Raw genomic sequence first — 18,657 nt, 5'->3', positions numbered from 1 at the left:
CAGTGTAGGGCTGGGCCTGGGAACTGAACCTGGGCCGTCGAAGCAGAGTGTGCTGAGCTCAACCACTCGCCACCAGGGCTGGTCCTTAGTTTATTATTTTTTGTTGTTGCTTTTAGCTGAGCTATTTTAAAGCAAATCCTAAAAACTAGCATGTTGTTTCTGTCTACTTCGGTGTGCATCTCAGAAAGGCTGACCATAATGAAGTAAGCCTGTCAGCGAAGTTGCCCGTAATTCCTCCTTATTAGCTAGTGTCTGGCCCGTACTCCGATTTCCCTGTCTCTCACAAAAATGTGTGTTTACAGTTAATTTGTTTGAGTCGGGACCCAAACAAGGCCCACACGTACCTATCGTTCCCTTTTAGTCTAGAGCGGTCTCAGCCCTTGCCCATCCCCTTTCATTTCGTGTCGTAGGCGTGCTGCAAAGCTCGCTTGTTCCTTCTGTGGAAGGTCCTCGCTCTGGACTTGCTTTCCCCGGGGGGCGGGTGTTGGGTGTTTCTGGAGCACTCAAGCCTTGATCACATTCGGGTGGCTCTCGGAGGGGAGAGCCTGCCCACCCTGCTGGGTCTGGGGCGCGGGGTCTCGCAGGTGCCGCGCCCTGGCGCGTGAGGTTTCGTGTCACCTTCCCCTCGGCTGTGCCGGTGCAGGTCCGTGCCCAGGTCAGGGAGGGTTAGGAAGTGGTCATTTTCTAGTTCTCTCATTTCTTTCGCATGTGTTGGCTGGAATTCTTTAAACAGTGGAAGCAAACTTCCCTCGTCTAAGCCATGGGAGAGCAGAGTGAATCCGAGATCCTTTACTTTCGGTGCTTGTTTTCCCACTGAGGAGTGGGTGCTCCGGTTGCCTGCAGTGCTGGTGGTGATTTTGATTTTGTTTTTGGCTCTCTTGTTTTTTCTTCTTTTCATCCTGTCTCTTTCTCATCATGATGAACTTGCGGGTTTGTCTGTGCTCCGTGTTTCAGTCCCTTGCAGCCACTGTTCTCGCTGGTGGTTCAGATTGTCCCGCATGTGGACAGGCGCACCTTTTGGTTGGCCAGACAGTTCTTTTGAATGAGCCGGTTAGTTTTTGGAACTTACTTGTTTTCTGGCACAAGACGGCCCGCACTTACCTTGTCCGTTTTCTGACCTGCGCCTGGATTAAGCTCTTTCTCCACGGAACCTGGCCCCTTCCAGTGGAGCAAGTCTCCGTTCGGGCGATGCTTATGTTTACAGCTTGTCGTATGCTTCAAGGCCTTTTCAGTGGGAAGAACTAGGAGATGTTACTTTTTGTGGGGATGATGTTTCCAAGTCAGATTTGACCTTACAGGGTTTTTACTTAATTTCTTTAATTTTTTTTCCCCCTGAAGAAGATTGTCCCTGAGCTAACGTCTGTTGCCCATCTTCCTCTTGTTGCTTGAGGAAGATTGGCCCTGAGCTAACATCTGTGGCCAGTCTTTGTCTGTTTTGTATGTGTGTTGCACCACAGTATGGCTGCTGACGAGTGGTGTAGGTCCGGGCTCAGGAACCAAACCTGGGCTGCCGAAGAAGAGTGTGCTGAATTCAACCACTAGGCCGTGGGGCTGCGCCTCCTTCATTTCTTTAAATCTTTTTTCCTTACATTGAATGTCTTGTTTTGTAACTATATTAACACAATTACTTGTTTGCTTTGTTCTTCATGTAGTAGTTGTATTATACATAACACCACTATTACTACTAACAATAGGAGTTCCGAATGAAGATTGATATTTCTTTGCAAGATATTTGTCCTTAGAATAGTCTACTAGGAATGGAAAGTCAAAATACTGTTTCCTAAAATCACTTGGAAAATTCTTTCTTCTGTGTGGTAATGTGATCAACTTGTTATATACTTAGGCATTAATTTCATTTTGTTTTAAATTTTTAGTGATTACTTTCTGTGAAAATTTAATTTCTGCCATTTAAAATATTTATGTACATCCAGAGTTGAAAGTATACAATAAAGTGCGTTCAGAGAGGCTTTGCTTCCCCCTCCGTTAGGTTTGGAGTGTCCAGTTGAGGCGGGTTTCGTCCCGCACAAGTGATTGAGTACAGCCCTTCCATGTGAGAGAGGCGTGCTGTGGCTGCTGCTGGCTCCTGGCTTTTCCCCTAGCTCCGGGCCTTGTGCACCACGCCACGTCACAGTATCCAGAGCCGCCTCCTTCCTTTTCATGGCAGCAGTTTGTTCCATTATATGAATGTACCAGGGTTTGCTCAAACCAGCGCCCCTTGCTGGGTAATTTCCAGACCTTTGCTGTTATAAACAGTACTACGATGATTAACTTTTTGCGTTAGTTTCACATTTTTGCTAGTATGTCTTTGGAATAGATCCACAAAAGTAGGATCCTGTGTCAAAATGTACGTGTAGATCTAATTTTGCCAAATAGTGCCGAATTCTGCTCTTTGGGTATGTACCATTTTTGCCAGCCCCACAGATAGAATATGTTGTCAAACTTTCAGATTTTTACCAATTCGATTATTGAGAAATGACAAAAAGAAAAGCTTTTTTTTGCCAAATAAAAGTTTTTTATGTAAACATTAATATTTCTTTATTTGCTCTATGATGACAGATATTTAGATTTTTGTGTATTTTAGGATATAACTTTTAAAATGGATTTTCATGGAGATGTTTGTTCCACAGTAAAGGTTTTAAATGTAGTGTGTAACCTGACTCTTTATCCTGACACTGTGACAAGGTAAACTCAAGGCTGTGCGTAGGCGTGTTCTCCGTGACTGTGGGCAGGCAGAATGAAGCTCTGTCTTGGGGTCGGGAGGCTGTGTGATCCCATTTCTAGGAACCAGCGCGGCCTGGGGGACACAGGATGGCATTTTGTGTGTGCCCGGGCGAGAGAGAGAGTGGGGCTACCAAGTTTGTAGACCATGGAGATGCATTGGCCGTAACGTGTCGCAGTGTCTGTCATCCCCTTGTGTTGAAGGGCTGGATGTAAGGACAGTGAGACGGGTCAGGAACCAGTTGGTTGGTTGTGCTCGAAGGCCGTTGTTTAACAGGTTAGTGCTGAGCTGGAGAAATGTTATTATTTGGTAGACTGATGCACAGATAACTCAAGAATTTTAATTTTACCGGATTGTCGTGTGAATCGACAGTAATAGGTGGTCACTGAAAGGCTAACGCAGTCTGAAGGTACGTCAGTTCCAGGTGCAGTCTTAGAATTCGCAGTAGACTTGCAGCTGAGCAGACACGTTGGAGTTCTGTGATGAGTCTGGAAACTCTTCCAGGCCAGGGCATAGAACACAGACGTGTTCCCGAGAGAAGTGACCAGAAAGGAGGTGGATTTGGACTTATGTCACCGGAAGGAGAACAGCTGGAGGAACCAGAATTAGAAGGTCATTCTGAAGAGGCGCTGGTGTTGTGCTAATTCCGTGGTTCTCCCCTGGGACAGTTTTGGCCCCTGGGGGTCATACGCAGATATCTGGACACAGTTTTGGTGTCACGGCTGCATGGGTGCTACTGGCATCTGGTGTGTAGAGGCCAGCGGTGTTCTAGGCACCTCACGATGCGCAGCACAGCTCCACATGAAGAACCATCCCGTGCACACTGTCACAGTGCTGAGGTCAGGACGCCCCCCTCAGTCTGAACCGGTTCAACTGTGACCCTCAGTGAGAAAAGAGCTACGTTTACCTCGTAGCCCAGGGCCTACACAGGAATAACTGGAATTAAATTTCATGAGCCAGCGCTCGTCCTGCTTCCTTACCCAGAGTGCATTGTGGCTAGTAGAAATCTGTTCCCCTCTGGTATTCTGTTTCATTCATAAATGGAAAAAAAGGTCATTCATAAACCACGGTTTGAATGGTATCAGTGGGTAAAGTTTAAGCGCAGTTGGTAAAGCTGCAGGAGATGAGCTTTGCTTCTGTGTAAGGCGGTCCGTTCTGGCTGCTGGGCTGCACGAGGCAGGGATGGGGCTCTGGGCTGGACGGTGAGCTCACATCGCCACACTTGTTCCAGGGGTTCTTAACTTGGGCTCTGTGAGTACATGAGTTCAAAGTGGGAGCTTTGGACGTGGATGAGAAAATAATTACATCTTTATTTTCAGGTAATAAATTTTCATTAACCTCCAGCTGAAATTTAGCACTTCTTCACTTATGGGTTTGTACTCATATCTACTTCAAAATTAGCATTGTGTGAACCAACTCTTGATCTCATATAGTATGTTAAGAAAGAGGCTCTTATGTCACAGGTTTAAAAAAGTCTTAATAATTGTGTTTTAATGTAATTGTTCCCTTTGTAATCCTTTGTACTTTTTTTGTGTGAGGAAGATTGGCCCTGAGCTAGCATCTGTTGCCAGTCTTCCTCTCTTTTGTATGTGGGGTGCCACCACAGCATGGCTTGATGAGCGGTGTGTAGGTCCGCTCCTGGGATCTGAACCTGTGAACCCTAGGCCACCAAAGTGGAGTGCACAAACCTAACCACCAGGCCACCAGGCCAGCCCCTGTAATCCTTTGTATTTTGTTTTTGCATTTAAAATGTTTATTCTGAGGACAGATTCATAGGTTTCACCAGACTTCCAAGGGATCTGTGGCAAAATCGGTTATAACCCTTGGGCTAGATAGGTGGCTTTTAGGGTTATTTTTGTATATCTGTGCGTTGGTACAAACGTAGTATTTGGAGATTACAATAGAGATACAAACATAATGTTTAATTGTGAATGTGCTGATTGCTCTGTTGTCATGAGGGTTCCACGTGTTCTTAACTGATTGTGCTTCATCCCCAGTATGTACGTGTGGTAGTTACTCCAATGCAGAGATTAAACCTTTGAAGAGTTTGTGGGGAGGCTCGCTCTCCAGTCCTCACGCCGTGCTGACTGAGGGCTTGGGTCCTGGGTGACTCCACCCGCGTCTGGCAGCCAAGTGCAGCTCTAACTGCCGTCAGAGTTGACAGTTACGGCTCACAGATGCTTAGCTGCTGTGAGCAGACAGTCGCTCAGTAGTAATGTTGGCAGTTATAACGGAGGCATTTTTAAAAAAGTATGTGGGTTCGTTGGTTTTCACAGCAAGCTCTATTTTCTGGCGGAGAGTTGTGCTGTTTTATTTATAACGTTCAGGTGTTTAGGTACTGGACGGGTTTTGTTAGCGTCCATAAAAGGGGAGAGCTGCTTGTGTTCTCTGCATGTGGGATATGTGTGTGTTTTGTATCAGTTTTTTGGTCCAGAAAACTTGTGCTCTTCACTTAAAGATGACTTTTCCCCGTTTTCAGTGAATTTGGTCTTTCTCAGCTTTGGTGGACCAGCATCAAGAGGTGAGAAGTCCAGTAGTTGGCTCACACTGAACAGGTGTGCATTGGGACGTGTTAAAGATTATGCCTTTATTTTCAGGCAAAAAATATTTAAGGGACTCACTGTGTTATAAAGACCAAATACGCAGTGCAGGCGTGGTGTCAACTTTAATGCATGAGGATGGCTGGGTCTGAGTCGTGCCTCTCAGATGACAGTGTGCCCTTTGAGGTCCCACCGCAGAGAACAGTGCCCTGAGCAAGTCTGTGCCAGTCCTGTCCCTTCCTGCAGAGGGAGCAGGCTCAGAACAGCTAAGCTGAGTCACGGGAGAGCTGGGGTTTCACTGCCGCCTCCGTTAAGAGGTGACACTCTTCATCTCTCCACTGTGGTTATTATACAGCGCAGATCCATGTACTCAACTTTTACAGAAAACTCTTGAGGTTTGAGAAGTCAGACGATTGTATGGTGATGTCATTAGAAAGCATGGGGTTCGTAGGAGCTCCCAGCCCTAGGAATGGGGAGGGCAGGAGGGGTGGGCTGAACGCCGTGGGAAGAGTGAGCGCCAGCCTGGTGAAGATGTTTTGCAGTTCCTTCTTTTAAGCTTTCAGGAGTATTAGTAGTCTTTTAAAAGTTTTACATAATGCAATGCATATAATTTTAAAGAATATTCTTGAAGTACTAGCATTTAAAAAATAGTGTTTATGCAAGTAAGATTCCAGAGACCTGTCTTCCAGCATTTCCTCTATCCTCTACCTGAACTGTTAACAGGCAGATGTTACTACTGTTTTAACAAAGTGAGTCAAGTAAAGGGCTCTTGTCCAGTTGATTGTTTTGTGTGCTAGTAACTTGTGTGTACGTGTATTTTGTGTGTTTTTTGAAGGCACAGCTGTATTTTTTCTTAACATTTTTGCCTATTTTAGAGGCCCCAGCATCAGGAGTAAATTGTGTGTGTGCGACCACGTAGTTGTTCTGTCTGCTGCTGTTTCCTCCGTGGGGAGCTGGCGTGGGGATTACCTGTTTGAAGTTAGCGTTGCTTTGCTCCAGGCTAGGAAATGGATTTCAAGAAAATGCTGAAGACGCCAGAAGAATAGTGAGCCAGAAGAATAGTGAGCGGAGCAGAGCGTGGTTGGCCTGTTTACGTTTTAGCACAAGTGGTTCTGATTAGCTGGGGCAAAGGGAGGTTGGGGTTGCCCTGAGGAGTTTTTGCTGGTTTGGATAAGAAGGCCAATTGTTTATCAATTTCGTTAATTAGTGAGATATTGATACAATATTTAATAGAAAACCTCCATCTTTAATGCTTTGTTCCTTGCATTGGTTTTCTAGCAATTTCATAATATAGCCTTCTGTGTTTTTTTTTTTCTTTTTGGTCTATTCTTTCTGATAAACATTAAAATAATTTTGTTCCAGAGCTGTCATTAAATTGGCCCCAAGTAGTGTTCCATTTCTGTTGTCCTAACCCCTAACCCCCACCCTCATCATTAGTGATCATGTTTCTGAGGGAAGAGTTTATGTCAGGGTAAGCATATACCTTGAGGAAAAAGAGAAACTTGTTTTCCTGTCAGGAAAAATAACCGTTAAGGAAAGGAAACAGTGATTCTTGGATTGCCCCTTCCCTCGCCTTGGTTGAGTCATTGCCGTCGACACCTTAGGCGGGGCTGTGCTGAGCAACGTGGTTTGAGCAGTTGCCTTCCCCCCTGCTCCAGACAGATTTGTTCTGAAAATACAGTGGAGCAAGCAGGCACTTTGCGCACACCGGAGGACCCGCGGCAGTGTGCTTATTGTAAATAGGGTGCGGTTGTGTCAGCCAGCACTAAGGAGGGAGGACTCCTTCTTTAAGGAAACGTTTGTCTCTGTAAGATCCGAACTGTATTGGCTGCAGCGTTATCGGAATCTTGTCCCTGTCGTCGAGACTTCCTGCCTGTTTTTTACAAGTGCGGTTTTGTTTTCTAGAGTTCTTATCAGTTGAGAACAGACAGTTGCAACTGCAAGAGTCAGATACTGTTGTTGGAAGTTTGGGCTCAGATTTGTTTTTATTTTTATGCGTGAAGCTTTATATCAGAGAAGGAGAGAGGACCTAGAATAGTGAAGAGCCACATCTCAGAAGAGCCACAGCCGGTGGGAGGGACTGAAAGGACTCGGACTGTGGGTCACCTGCGTGTGCCGGGCGCTGGGAGCTGCTTTCCGTGGTTTGTTTACTCCTCAGCATGCCTGTCGTCGCCTTTTACGATTGAGGACATTGGAGCTCACCTAGATGTGAAATAACTCACTCACAGGTACAGCTGTCAGGTTGAAAGGCCGGCCTCTTTCTGTCCCGCTGCGCCCGCCCAGGCTTTCCCGTCGCTCGGGGACCGATCGGCGATGCCACTGATCAGTGCCCAGGCTTTCCCGTCGCTCGGGGACAGATCGGCGATGACACTGATCGGTGCCCAGGCCTTCCCGTCGCTCAGGGACGGATTGGCAATGCCACTGATCAGTGCCCAGGCTTTCCCGTCGCTCGGGGACAGATCGGCGATGACACTGATCGGTGCCCAGGCCTTCCCGTCGCTCAGGGACGGATTGGCGATGCCACTGATCGGTGCCCAGCCAAGGTCAGCCTTGCCTTGCGGGCACTGGGGCCTTGAGAACACCTGTGTCTGAATGCCATGCGGCGCGTCACTGACCCCTCTGAGCTGACTTCTTCTTGTTTGTCCATCCATTTGTTTCTCCCGGCACTCTTCTCATACCTGTTGTAAAGAAGAGAACCAGTGTCAGACTCCCTTTCCGTGACGCCGTGCCTGGAGGAGGGGCAGCAGCGTGTGGCGGGGTAGCAGCGTGTTTCTGGAGCCTGCTCCTGCCATGCTGTGTGGCTGTCGCTGACGCACTTCATGACCTCTTTGGGCACCCGCACCGCACAGTGGAGTGGGGAGGATGATGGTACCTCACTCTTAGTTTGGGGAAGCAAATACTGAGCTCTCAGTCTCTGGCCCGGGGTAGCCGTTAGTCTAAGTTGTTCTAATGATGGTTTGTCAGGTTGGTCACTAGCGCCCCCATTTTAGGTTTAGGAATGTGATTTTATCAGTCTTCTCAGGTTTGATAAATTTCCGTGGACTTATTCACACCAGCCAAACTTGTGGTCGGCTGGAGAATTGAACAGGATGCTAATCTATTAATTTATTAAGGGAGAATTCTAGTGACAACCCTCCTTAGGTATTCCTCTGTGATGTTAAGGTAACCAAGCAAACTGAATTAATAGTTATTTCTTAACACTCATTTAGTGCAGATGAAGTCAAATCAAAGGTAGTTTTTCTAGGCTTCCTTATTTAGGCTTGATAGAACTTGGAGAACTGTGTCTGTAAAAACGTCACCAGTAGTCCTGTTACTTCTCTGTAGACGGGAGGCTGTGCTTGCTGGAGATGCCCAAGCTCCACCCTTGGGTGGACTTTTTCTTTTCAATTTATCTCAGCGTTTTCTGCAAGACCAGCGGCTGAACCACATTAATAATGGAGGTTTCAGATTTGCAGTTTCCTGGGTGCTGTCTTGTCCTTCCTCTGCCTGCCTTCGTCACTTCAGCCTTGTTCCGCCCTGCGTGTTCTTGCCCAGTGGGGCCTGCCCTCCCGGCCACTGATGCTGTGTTCTTTCTTTACTAGCTGCTAGTGTAAGGATTTGTCGACAGCTCTCAGAGAAACGGATGCTTTCCTTCTTTGGGATCCGTAGGTGCATCTAGCTGTTTTATTCTCATCACAAATGATGGAAAACTACTCTGTTAGCAAAACGATTGAGCACTGTGCAGGTGAGCTTGCCATTTGGGTTAACTTGTTCCATAAGGGGGAGCCTTTGGCAGAGCCAGGGTAGTTTTGCCGATTAATATATGAATATATGAGACTGTTAGGTGTGATGTGGAGATGACTTCATGGTGGTCGTGGTGAAAGTACCAGAATCCTGGGATAAAAGCATGACTCCCATAATAAAATCTTACGTTGACGTACCTAAGTTAGACAGTGATTTTTGTTTTCTAAAGCGCTGTCTTACGAGGTGTGGAGGAGGTGGATGGGGAGGGTAAGCCTGAAGTGGAGGTGCCAGAATGATTGCAGAGGGCACTTAGTGCATGTTCGCTGTTCCTGGTATTTAACTAGGACTCGCATAGGTTGTGTGCAGGAGCATCTCTCACGTGCATCGTTACTCCTAACGGTTTCGGCGTTGCCGGACTAACGTGGAGCTGGAGGCATTTAGAAAGGGTATCAGTTTAACTGTTTTTGCTGCTTGACCCGGGCCAGATGAAGAGGCAGTTCATAGAATTTTGGGACCCGAGCAGGACCCCTCCTAACACAGCTCCCCTTTGCTAACCGCTAACCCTTCTCAGCTCTCAGTGCCGTAACCGTGGCCTCACTTTGCCCAGACTGTGTTCGGTGGTGTCTGTCTGTCACACCCGCTCCCTCATCCTGTCCTTCCTTGGGCGGTGGGAGCCGGGAGGGCCTTCCATGTGGTCAGCTGGAGTCTGGGCAAGCACGTGACGCTTCGGGGCTGGACCTGTGCCGCCTTGTCTCGTGTTCTGGCCTAATTTCCGTATGGTGTATACAGTTGGCTCCATTCTAATATCCCATTTTCCCTACTTTTTTCCAAATACACACTTGTTAGGCCGCACTTATCAGTGAGGACTAGGCTGGTGCATGGGGGAGCGTGGAGAAGACCGCACTGCCAAGGGCTCTGGGCGGCACGGTGGAGACCCGCATCAGAGAGGACAGAAAGCCGCCACAGACACTGAGGGGCAGCCTGGTGGGCTTGGTCCTCGAGATTCTGGGTGGGCTCTGGGTCTGTTTGGAAGATGGCACCACTCCCGTCTTCCGCAGCCTTCAGGTGGGAGGATGAGAGAGGGAAGAATCGAGGGGGACTGCAGGTGGGGAACTGGATCTTTGCCAAGACTTGGTCATTAAAACTCACAAAGTTTGAGTATTCTGCTCAAGCAGCTCTGCAGCAAATGCAGAGTCAAAACCCAGATGCATGACCTTGCAAGCCTTTGCAAGATGAGATGAGGACGTCCGAGATGAGGACGCCCCCGCCAGCCCCGGCTGCCCACACTGACCGAGATGAGGACGCCCCAGTAGCCCCGGCTGCCCACACTGACCGAGATGAGGACGCCCCAGTAGCCCCGGCTGCCCACACTGACCCCCGCTGACATGCACCTCATAGAGCGAGTACTTGGGAGAAGACAGCATTCGCATGTCAGGCCGGAACTTCTCTGCGAGCGTCTCGATGACGTCTTGAGTCATCTGCTGGTGCAGAGGGTGACCTGGCCATTAGAAAGGAGCCTCGGAATTTTGTGGAGAGCTGTGCTTGTTTCTGTGTTCAAGGAAATTACGGGGTACATAGAAACTCTGGACCTCACTCCCTGACGTCCCCAGGTAAAGTGTAACCCAGCAAACGAACAACGTTCTCCCAGGTACAGTGGTTCCCAAACTGTGGGGTGTGAGCCACTGGGTCTGTGCTTATAGCAGAGGGCCTGAACACTCACATAAGTTTTAAACGGTATTTTAATTGATTAAAAGGAAAAAAAGGAAATAATGGGAAAGAGCATCCCACAGTTGCATGGGCTTCAGCCTGTCTTATAGTGGTATTCCTTTGGTTGGAATTTCACTGTACTTTTCTCAGAAGTAAGGTTTTAAGAAAAATCTAAATTGCGTTCATTGATTTTGGGCAGGTAGTTCCTTTTGAAAATGAGTTAGAGTTGTATTCTGAAGTGTTAGATATTCATCACACTCGTAGTAGGCTGGGGCTGGCGTTTCCCTCGGTCTTCTCGTGCAGTCTCACGCAGTCTCTGTAGCCTCAGGGCCAGACAGGCCTCAGGGACAGAGGCACAGGCTTGCAAGGTCATGCATCTGGGTTTTGACTCTGCATTTGCTGCAGAGCTGCTTGAGCAGAATACTCAAACTTTGTGAGTTTTAATGACCAAGTCTTGAAAATAAGGTTCAATGATAGTATCTACTTGATGGGTTGTCAGAAAGACATGATAAAATGGTGCATGTCAAGGAGTGGCTGGCGCTTGCTGAAGACTCAGTAAGTGCTGGTTGTTGTTAACGTCAGCTGCTCTGCAGCCCGCGCCTCGTGCCTGAGACGGGTCGGGCAGAGCAGTCGTAAATAACTTGTCCTGAGCCTCCTGATTAAATTTGAAGTCTAAACTCTCGTCTCTTGGTTTCTGTCTCAGATGTTTATGGTAATGAAACATTTTTAATAAGTGGTGAGTACACTTTTTCATTTGTTATTGTTATAGAAAGTGAATCTTTTCAGAATGTTGTTTTTCTAAAGCTGTATCATTTTGGTTTCTTTCAGGATTTGGAGTTCCATGGAGTGATGAGATTTTATTTTCAAGATAAAGCTGCTGGAAACTTTGCGACAAAGTGTATCCGGGTCTCTAGTACGGCCACCACTCAAGACGTCATCGAGACGCTCGCAGAGAAGTTCCGGCCTGACATGCGAATGCTGTCTTCTCCCAAGTACTCGCTCTATGAGGTGCATGTCAGCGGAGGTCAGTGTGGGCAGCCGGGGCTGGTGGGGGCGTCCTCATCTCGGTCAGTGTGGGCAGCCGGGGCTGCTGGGGCGTCCTCATCTCGTGCATGGGCAGCTTCCCAACAGCCGCTTGGCCCGGGGGCGTTTCTGTCACAGTCAACAGACCGCCCTGCTTTACTACTGGTTTCCTCTTTCTTTGTCTGCAGGGGCAGGGGAAGCACATGACAGGTTGGCAGAGTTTTGTGTGTCTGGGAAATGTTCTTGTAAGTTCCTAGCACATGCATTTGTTGGAAGTTGGAATGAAATACATTAATTTTACGTGTGATTATTTCTCCAAAGCATGACGTTTCATAATTAAAATTATCCGACGGAGCTGGATGTCACATACATTGATGATGTGCTGCTTTTGGAGAAATGTTTCGTAGAACTCTTATGTGTAGATGATAATACTACAATTACGTGTAACACAGTTAAATATTATGGGTATGAATCATCAGTCTTACTTTAATATTTTTGTAATGTGAAACTGTATTTTCATTCTTTGGGAATAATCATGGTATCTTGAGGAAACTGTTATGTAGTTAGTAATTTCTTCTTGTTTTAATGTTAGAAGTTTCAGGAAATTTCATACATCTATATCAAATAGCAATTTAAAATTAGGCTGATGAGAAATGTAGAAATTCGTAAAATTTTTTATGAGTGCTTTGGAAATGTTGAGTCATCTGTAAAAAAAAAATATAAATGCCAATTACTGCAGCAAATAAAGGATTATGTATCACACAGACCCCGTGGAATACCTGCTAATTCCATCCGCAAATCCTTTTTGAACATAGTTTATTTTTCTTCAGAAATACAGCTTTTAGGGGCCGGCCCTGTGGCCTAGTGGTTAAGCTTGGCACACTCCGCTCAGCACCCTGGGTTTGCAGGTTTTGATCCCAGTTGTAGACCTACACCACTCGTCAGTCATGCTGTGGCAGCACCTCACATATAAAATAAAGGAAGACTGGCACAGATGTTAGCTCGCGGCTAATCTTCCTCAGCAAAAAAAATAAAATAAAAATTGCAGCTTTCTTTCTTTCTACATTTGAAATTGGATTAAAGTTTTTGTAGTGTGTGGAATTCAGGTGTGACGAAACACTTTTTTCCCCAGTAATGTATAAGGTAGGCTATATTTGCTTATTACCCTTTTAAGATTATGAGGCGTCACCTACATAAAAATACTGAAACTGAATTTGACAAGAGAAGACAGCCTCCATTTTGAATGGTTTTTCTGAGGTTGAATTTTTTTCTTTACCTTAAAATCGTAAATAGGTTACAAAGAGGAAGAAAATCTCTCTCACTTTCATCCTTCTTTCTGTCTGCACTCTTTTTTTGCAGGGGAAGATTTGTCCTGAGCCAGCGTTTGTCACCAGTCTTCTTTATTTTTTCCTCCCCAAAGCCCCAGTGCGTGGTTGTATATTGTAGTTGTAAGTCCTTCTAGTTCTCCTGTGTGAGCTGCGGCCACAGTGTGGCTGCTGACAGACCAGGAAACGAACCCGGGCTACTGAAGCCATGGGAGTGCCAAACTTTAACTGCTAGGCCATTAGGGCTGACTCGTGTCTCTGTCTGTACTCTTTGGTCATTTGAATACCACCAAGTGAAATCTTTGGAAAACCTGTAATATTGAAATTTGAAATCTAAAAATGGAGTGACTTTTATGTTTTAAAGGAACCTTTTTCCTTTAAATTTTTGCTACTAGATTTGTTTTTAACTAAAAAGTAAAATCTATTCCTGGTGAGGGGATAGAAACACAAGAGCGTGTGAGGGAGGCGGGAATGGTCTCTGCCCTCCTCCTGAGGGGAGCACTGTGGGCAGTCTGGCTGTACCTTCCACAGCTTCGTACTCAGAGCAGTGCTTCCCCTGTGCCTCCACGGTGAGGACAGCCCTACTGTGCAGGGTCTCAATCTTTTCCAGGTCACAGAACCCGTAGTGTGTCAGTGATTGATTGATTTTTGGTGAGGAAGATTGGCCCTGAGCTGACATCTGTGCCAGTCTTCCTCTGTTTCGTATGTGGGATGCCGCCACACTGTGGCTTGATGAGTGACGTGTAGGTCTGCAAACCCTGGGCTGCCGAAGCGGAGCACGCAAACCCAAGCTCTCTGCCACTGGCACCCCCAGGCCAAAGGAGATACCTAACAGTTCATTTTATTGAGTAGTTAGATTCAGAAAAGTTAGTATTTATGTTCTAACAACTTGTCGGATGTTTGGAAAAATAGTGTGATAAAATGAAAGGAAAACTAAAATTTCCCTTGCGTTCTTACTCATAATTACTCCCTGTGGGGGCGGGTGTGCCTCCTGGGCCCTGCCCAGCTCCCGGATTGGAGGCAGCGTCCTCATCTCCTGTCCACACTGGTTTTGGGGCAGTGCCTGTGGTCTTTTACGGCACCGAGGAAAACCCAGCTTGACGCTGACACAGGGATGATGTACGGTCTTGTGCCGACTCCGGGCGGCCTGGAGGTAGCGAGTCCGGCCGCATCTGGCAGGTGCAACTTGTTCCTCTGAAAATTTAATATGCTTCACAGGGAGCGCTGTGGGCACCCAGCCCGTGTTTGTGAGCCATGCAGCTCTCGTGGGCTGCGTTCTGGACCCCACCCCGTGCTTCCCCCTCCAGGGAAACTCCACTCTTACCCTTTTTGTACATTAGCATTCCTTGTGTGAAAGCAATTGGAAAAATAAAAAGCATTCTGCTATTTAAAAAAAAAGCGTGAGAACCACTGAGGCAGAAGAGATCTTAAAGTGTGACCTTGTGGTGGGACCCTGACTATATTTACATTCTGTAGGTGGGCACACATCCTTTAGGACAGCCCACCCTTGGTTTTGTGTTACTTTTATGATTTAGACTTGTTTTTAATATTAGTTCTCTAAAAAAATACACTATGAAGGATTTTGCTCTAGTACAAATTTTGCAACATGAGCAATTTGGTAATTTTGGTTTGTAGCAGGAATTTCAGACTTCTTGATCCAATCTCTAATTTATTACTCTGATTTTCATTTCTCATATTTTCAGTTGATAAAATAATAATTAGGAAGTTGTTATTCTTATATTCTGATAATATCATTGTTCGTCTGGTTTTATTATAAGCCTCTGTAAGTCGGTTTGTCTTTAAATTCGTCCTCTTAGTTCTTGGGTCCTTTACCACGGTAATTCTTCAGCTGCCGCCTGTCTTAGCTGCCCTCGTTTTGGCTCATCCTGTGTACAGTTGCCTGGCTAACCTCTGCCACCTGTCGGCTTCTAGTAGGGGGTCGGGCCGTGGGGCTCTCAGGAGTCGCTCTGGTCAGTGTGCCAGCGGCTCGGTAGGTTTCTGATAAGTAAGGAAGGCAGACGCTCACCTGAGCAGTTGATGGTACAAAGGAAAGCAGACGGAGCTCCGCTGGGGAAGGGGTGTGCGGCTGAGGAGGGGGAGTTCTGCAGACAGGGAGCAGATGCCCAGAGACAGGCAGAGGACAGCCCTCACTCCCAGGCCTCATGGTGGTGGCTCCTTGCCCTCTCTCCACGGCGTGTGGCGTCAGTAAGAAGCAGAGTCTGCTGGGCGTCCTGGGAACTTGGGTGTCACAGTAACTTTATTCCCTTGTTTCCAGTTGCATATAAGAGAATTTGATTTACAGATACAGGCTTATAACAAAGCCTGTATATTTTTTTTCCTAGTTCATGGGTATTTCTGTTATTTTCCTGATTAGATTCTAAATGTTAGGAGGAAATTGTCCCTGGTCAGTATTTGGCACTGAATACAGGGTAGTGTACATACAGAAGCAACAAAATACTGAATTAATTGTTCAAACTGTCGCTTAACAGCTTGAATTACGTGTCGGTTTCTCAGTAAGTGCTTGAGGTACTAAGGTATTCTATGTCTGTAAAATTAAATGTCTAGCAGAATGCTCTGTTAGCTTAGTGCCATTAAATAACTGTGCTGTTTCTTTTTGTTTTATGTTTTGAAGAAGAAAGAAGATTGGATGTAGATGAGAAACCCCTAGTTGTACAGTTGAATTGGAATAAAGATGATCGAGAGGGCCGATTTGTCCTTAAGAATGAGAACGACGCCTTTCCTCCTAAGGTAGGAGCCCTGTCTGCACGGATGTTGCTCCGGCCCGTCTCACTGGTCCGTGGGAGGCTGGTGGTGGGCTGGAGGCGCTCACTCTCTTTTTCACTCCTCTTCCTAAACTCTTGTTTTATCCTCGTCCTCCCATAAGCTAGTTTAAAAGCGGCCCAGCTTCTCCCTGCTTCATCCTCTGTTTCACTGAATAACCCCAAGTACTGCTCCTGATCTTTCAAAGAAGAGTCACGTAAGCTTTTGTTGTTAAGAGATTTGATGAGCAAGTAATTGGCTCCACTTTGTTTTTCCAAGTTATAAAGTCAAAGTATGTTTTAATAAGAATCAGAAGGGAAAAGTAAAACTTTACTATTTATGTGTGAACTTTCAGATACAACTTAATAAGGCCCATTTCAGACCTTTTTTGTATTATATGTGCAAGGTTAGAGATGAGGAAACTGCCTTGGTTTCCTTGGATGACGAAGTAGGGCAATTCTCAGACATTCTCCAGTGTAGGGTGCCTGGAATTCTGTGCCACTGTTCCTATGTGAAATTGATGAGAGATTGGTATAACTTGAAAATAGCCGTTACTCTGTGTTAAATCAAATGACATGTGATGCTGGATTTCAGTATTGACAATGATAGCAAATACAAAGGTTAAGAATATTTTGAGAAAAATCTTCTATTTAATTTTTCCCCCCACACATTGGGAAAAGAGTGCCATTGTTGTCTGTGGCAGCAGAGAGATGTTCGTTTTGTGTGTGTGATGTCCGTGTCCCGTGTTGCTGAGTCTGGGACGCACAGAGTGTGTTCCCGGCCCCTCACTGCTCTCTAATGAGCTGTTGCGTTTGCAGCAAATACAGAGTAAGAGTGGATAGCTGTTTTTGGGGTTTTTCCCTACTGTTCATGTTTTATTTCTGTACCACGATTTCGGCTGCTGTGCTTTTCTGTGGGCCACAGCTTCTCGGGGACGCACATTAGCACTCTTCTCAGGCTCAGGATGGAGCTGAGGCAGCTAGCACGCAAGTGGAGATGCTGACTCGTAAAGCAGAAGGCGGTTTTCCTTCCCAATAAAATAATCATTATTTCTTATTTTTCTTGATTCTTTATCAGTCAGCCTATTAAGTTATATTAAAAGTAATTTGTCTCTGTGTCATCTGCTAGCAGGCTATGTTATAAATTAAGAATAAGCAAGCAAACATATTAAGCATGATCTGGAAGAGAAATCGGAGGTTTTTGCACAAACGCAATGCTTATAACTTTGCTTCATAAAAGCTAATTTATTATGGCTACTCTTAACATTTCTTTTAAAGTCGAGAAAACATCTGTAAAGTAGATAATGATTGAAATTCTTAGTTATTTCCATATTTTTATTAGATTCCTTTTATTCAAATTATGTAAATTATTTGGATTACTTATCGAAAATTAGATTTCCTGATTCCCCCTGCAGTTTTCTTACTGAGTTTGGTGTTTTGTTTGCTTGCCTGCAGTTTTGGGTTGAGGTAAAGTTTACATGCAGTGAACTGCTCAGATCTTGCATGTGCAGTTCATTCAGTTTGATAAACAGGTCGTGTAACTGTCAGCACGGTGGAGGTGAGAACACTTCCTTCACCCGGCTTCCCTGTCCTGGCTGCCCGGTTTCCCTGTGGCCTGTGCGATGGGGTCAGCTTGGCCGCAGGCACCTTGTTGTGATTCTGCCTAGTTGCCAGCGTAGTGACAGTGTCGCTTTTATCAGAAGGCTCAAAGTAACGGACCTGAGAAGCAGGAGAAAGAAGGCGTCATCCAGAACTTCAAGAGAACTCTCTCAAAGAAGGAAAAGAAGGAGAAAAAGAAGAGAGAAAAAGAAGCAATGAGACAGGCGTCTGATAAAGATGATAGACCCTTCCAAGGGGATGACATGTAAGTTAATTTTGGAAATATTCCTGTTTCTGTGCTTTAAGCCAAATGTTGTCAATGCTGCAGACCCCGTTAAATTACTAGGTGACTTAGGCAAAGGCTGAACGTCAGCTAAGAAGTTAGTTGGGGTGTAGTCCTGCTCCTGTGTCGAGGGCGGCTGGGGAGTCTCCCTGAGCAGGACTTCTTGTTGGCGGTACCTGTGCTTGCTCCTCTGCAGTAAGCCAACTGCCGGACAGTGTTGTTTTCACTGAGTGCACCATTGATGTCGGCGTTCTCTTCATCTTCTCCTGGCCTTTGCTCTCTGTTCTTTTGGTCCTTCAGGCAGCAGTGGTTTCTTATGTTCCTCAGATACGCTCAACACCTGATCCGAGGCTGGCAGGGCCAGCGAGAAAGGCAGCCCTCCCTTTTAGGGTTCAAATGTAGCCTCTAGTTCATGCCAGTCCCACCACCTCCCGTTCGTGCTCTGTGACACCAGCCCTGTCGTACATGTACTTACCTGTCCAAAGGTCTCTGGGCTTCTGACCCCAGAGCTGAGGGAATAAGGGAAATGGTTAGAACAGAAACCAGACGTTAGAAGCAGCCGGCTTTCCCGCCTTACATTGGAGTCTCCAGCTCTGAAGGTCAGCCTCGTCAGTTTGCAGCTTAGTTTGTTCAGTTTTCACGTGCCTTCTCCTAGGCCTCTTACCCGCCTTGGTGTTGACTGCGTAGTATTCCATGTGCTGCCTTTCTGTGCTGAAGTCATCCGCTCTCAGTTTAGAAGGTCAGAGTGTATGGATTTGTGAAAGGGAAAGGGGTCCCCTGTCGCCACATGAGCCCCAGGGGAACCATAGTTTGTGTTCACTGCAGAAATGTGTGCGCTTCGTTTGGGTAGAGTTTTTAAATAGAAATATAATCAAAGTCTTTTGAAACTAGTACTTTTCACATGACATTTTTCCACTAAAATATATATATGTTACATATATGTATTCACAAGTATATATAAATTTTCACCAAAAATATG

At 46.1% G+C, this 18,657-nt stretch overlaps 1 protein-coding gene across 36 annotated transcripts in view; it reads left to right on the top strand.

The window, feature by feature from the left end:
• Positions 1–18,657, top strand: part of AFDN (afadin, adherens junction formation factor) — a 139,849-nt gene that overhangs the window by 24,718 nt on the left and 96,474 nt on the right. For 17 of the 36 annotated variants that reach the window (XM_070256367.1, XM_070256381.1, XM_070256379.1 and 14 more), the window contains exons 2-4: positions 11,518–11,713; positions 15,670–15,785; positions 17,497–17,660. In XM_070256367.1, the coding sequence (XP_070112468.1) occupies positions 11,518–11,713; positions 15,670–15,785; positions 17,497–17,660 (476 nt within the window). Of the gene's footprint in view, positions 1–10,498; positions 10,593–11,517; positions 11,714–15,669; positions 15,786–17,496; positions 17,661–18,657 lie in introns of those variants that run through there. The other 19 variants (XM_070256380.1, XM_070256363.1, XM_023632881.2 and 16 more) reach the window with 4 other exon arrangements.

The sequence above is a fragment of the Equus caballus genome, chromosome 31 (genome assembly GCF_041296265.1).
Source record: "Equus caballus isolate H_3958 breed thoroughbred chromosome 31, TB-T2T, whole genome shotgun sequence".
NCBI lineage: Eukaryota > Metazoa > Chordata > Mammalia > Perissodactyla > Equidae > Equus > Equus caballus.
This window is presented reverse-complemented; position numbering and strand designations above follow the sequence as displayed.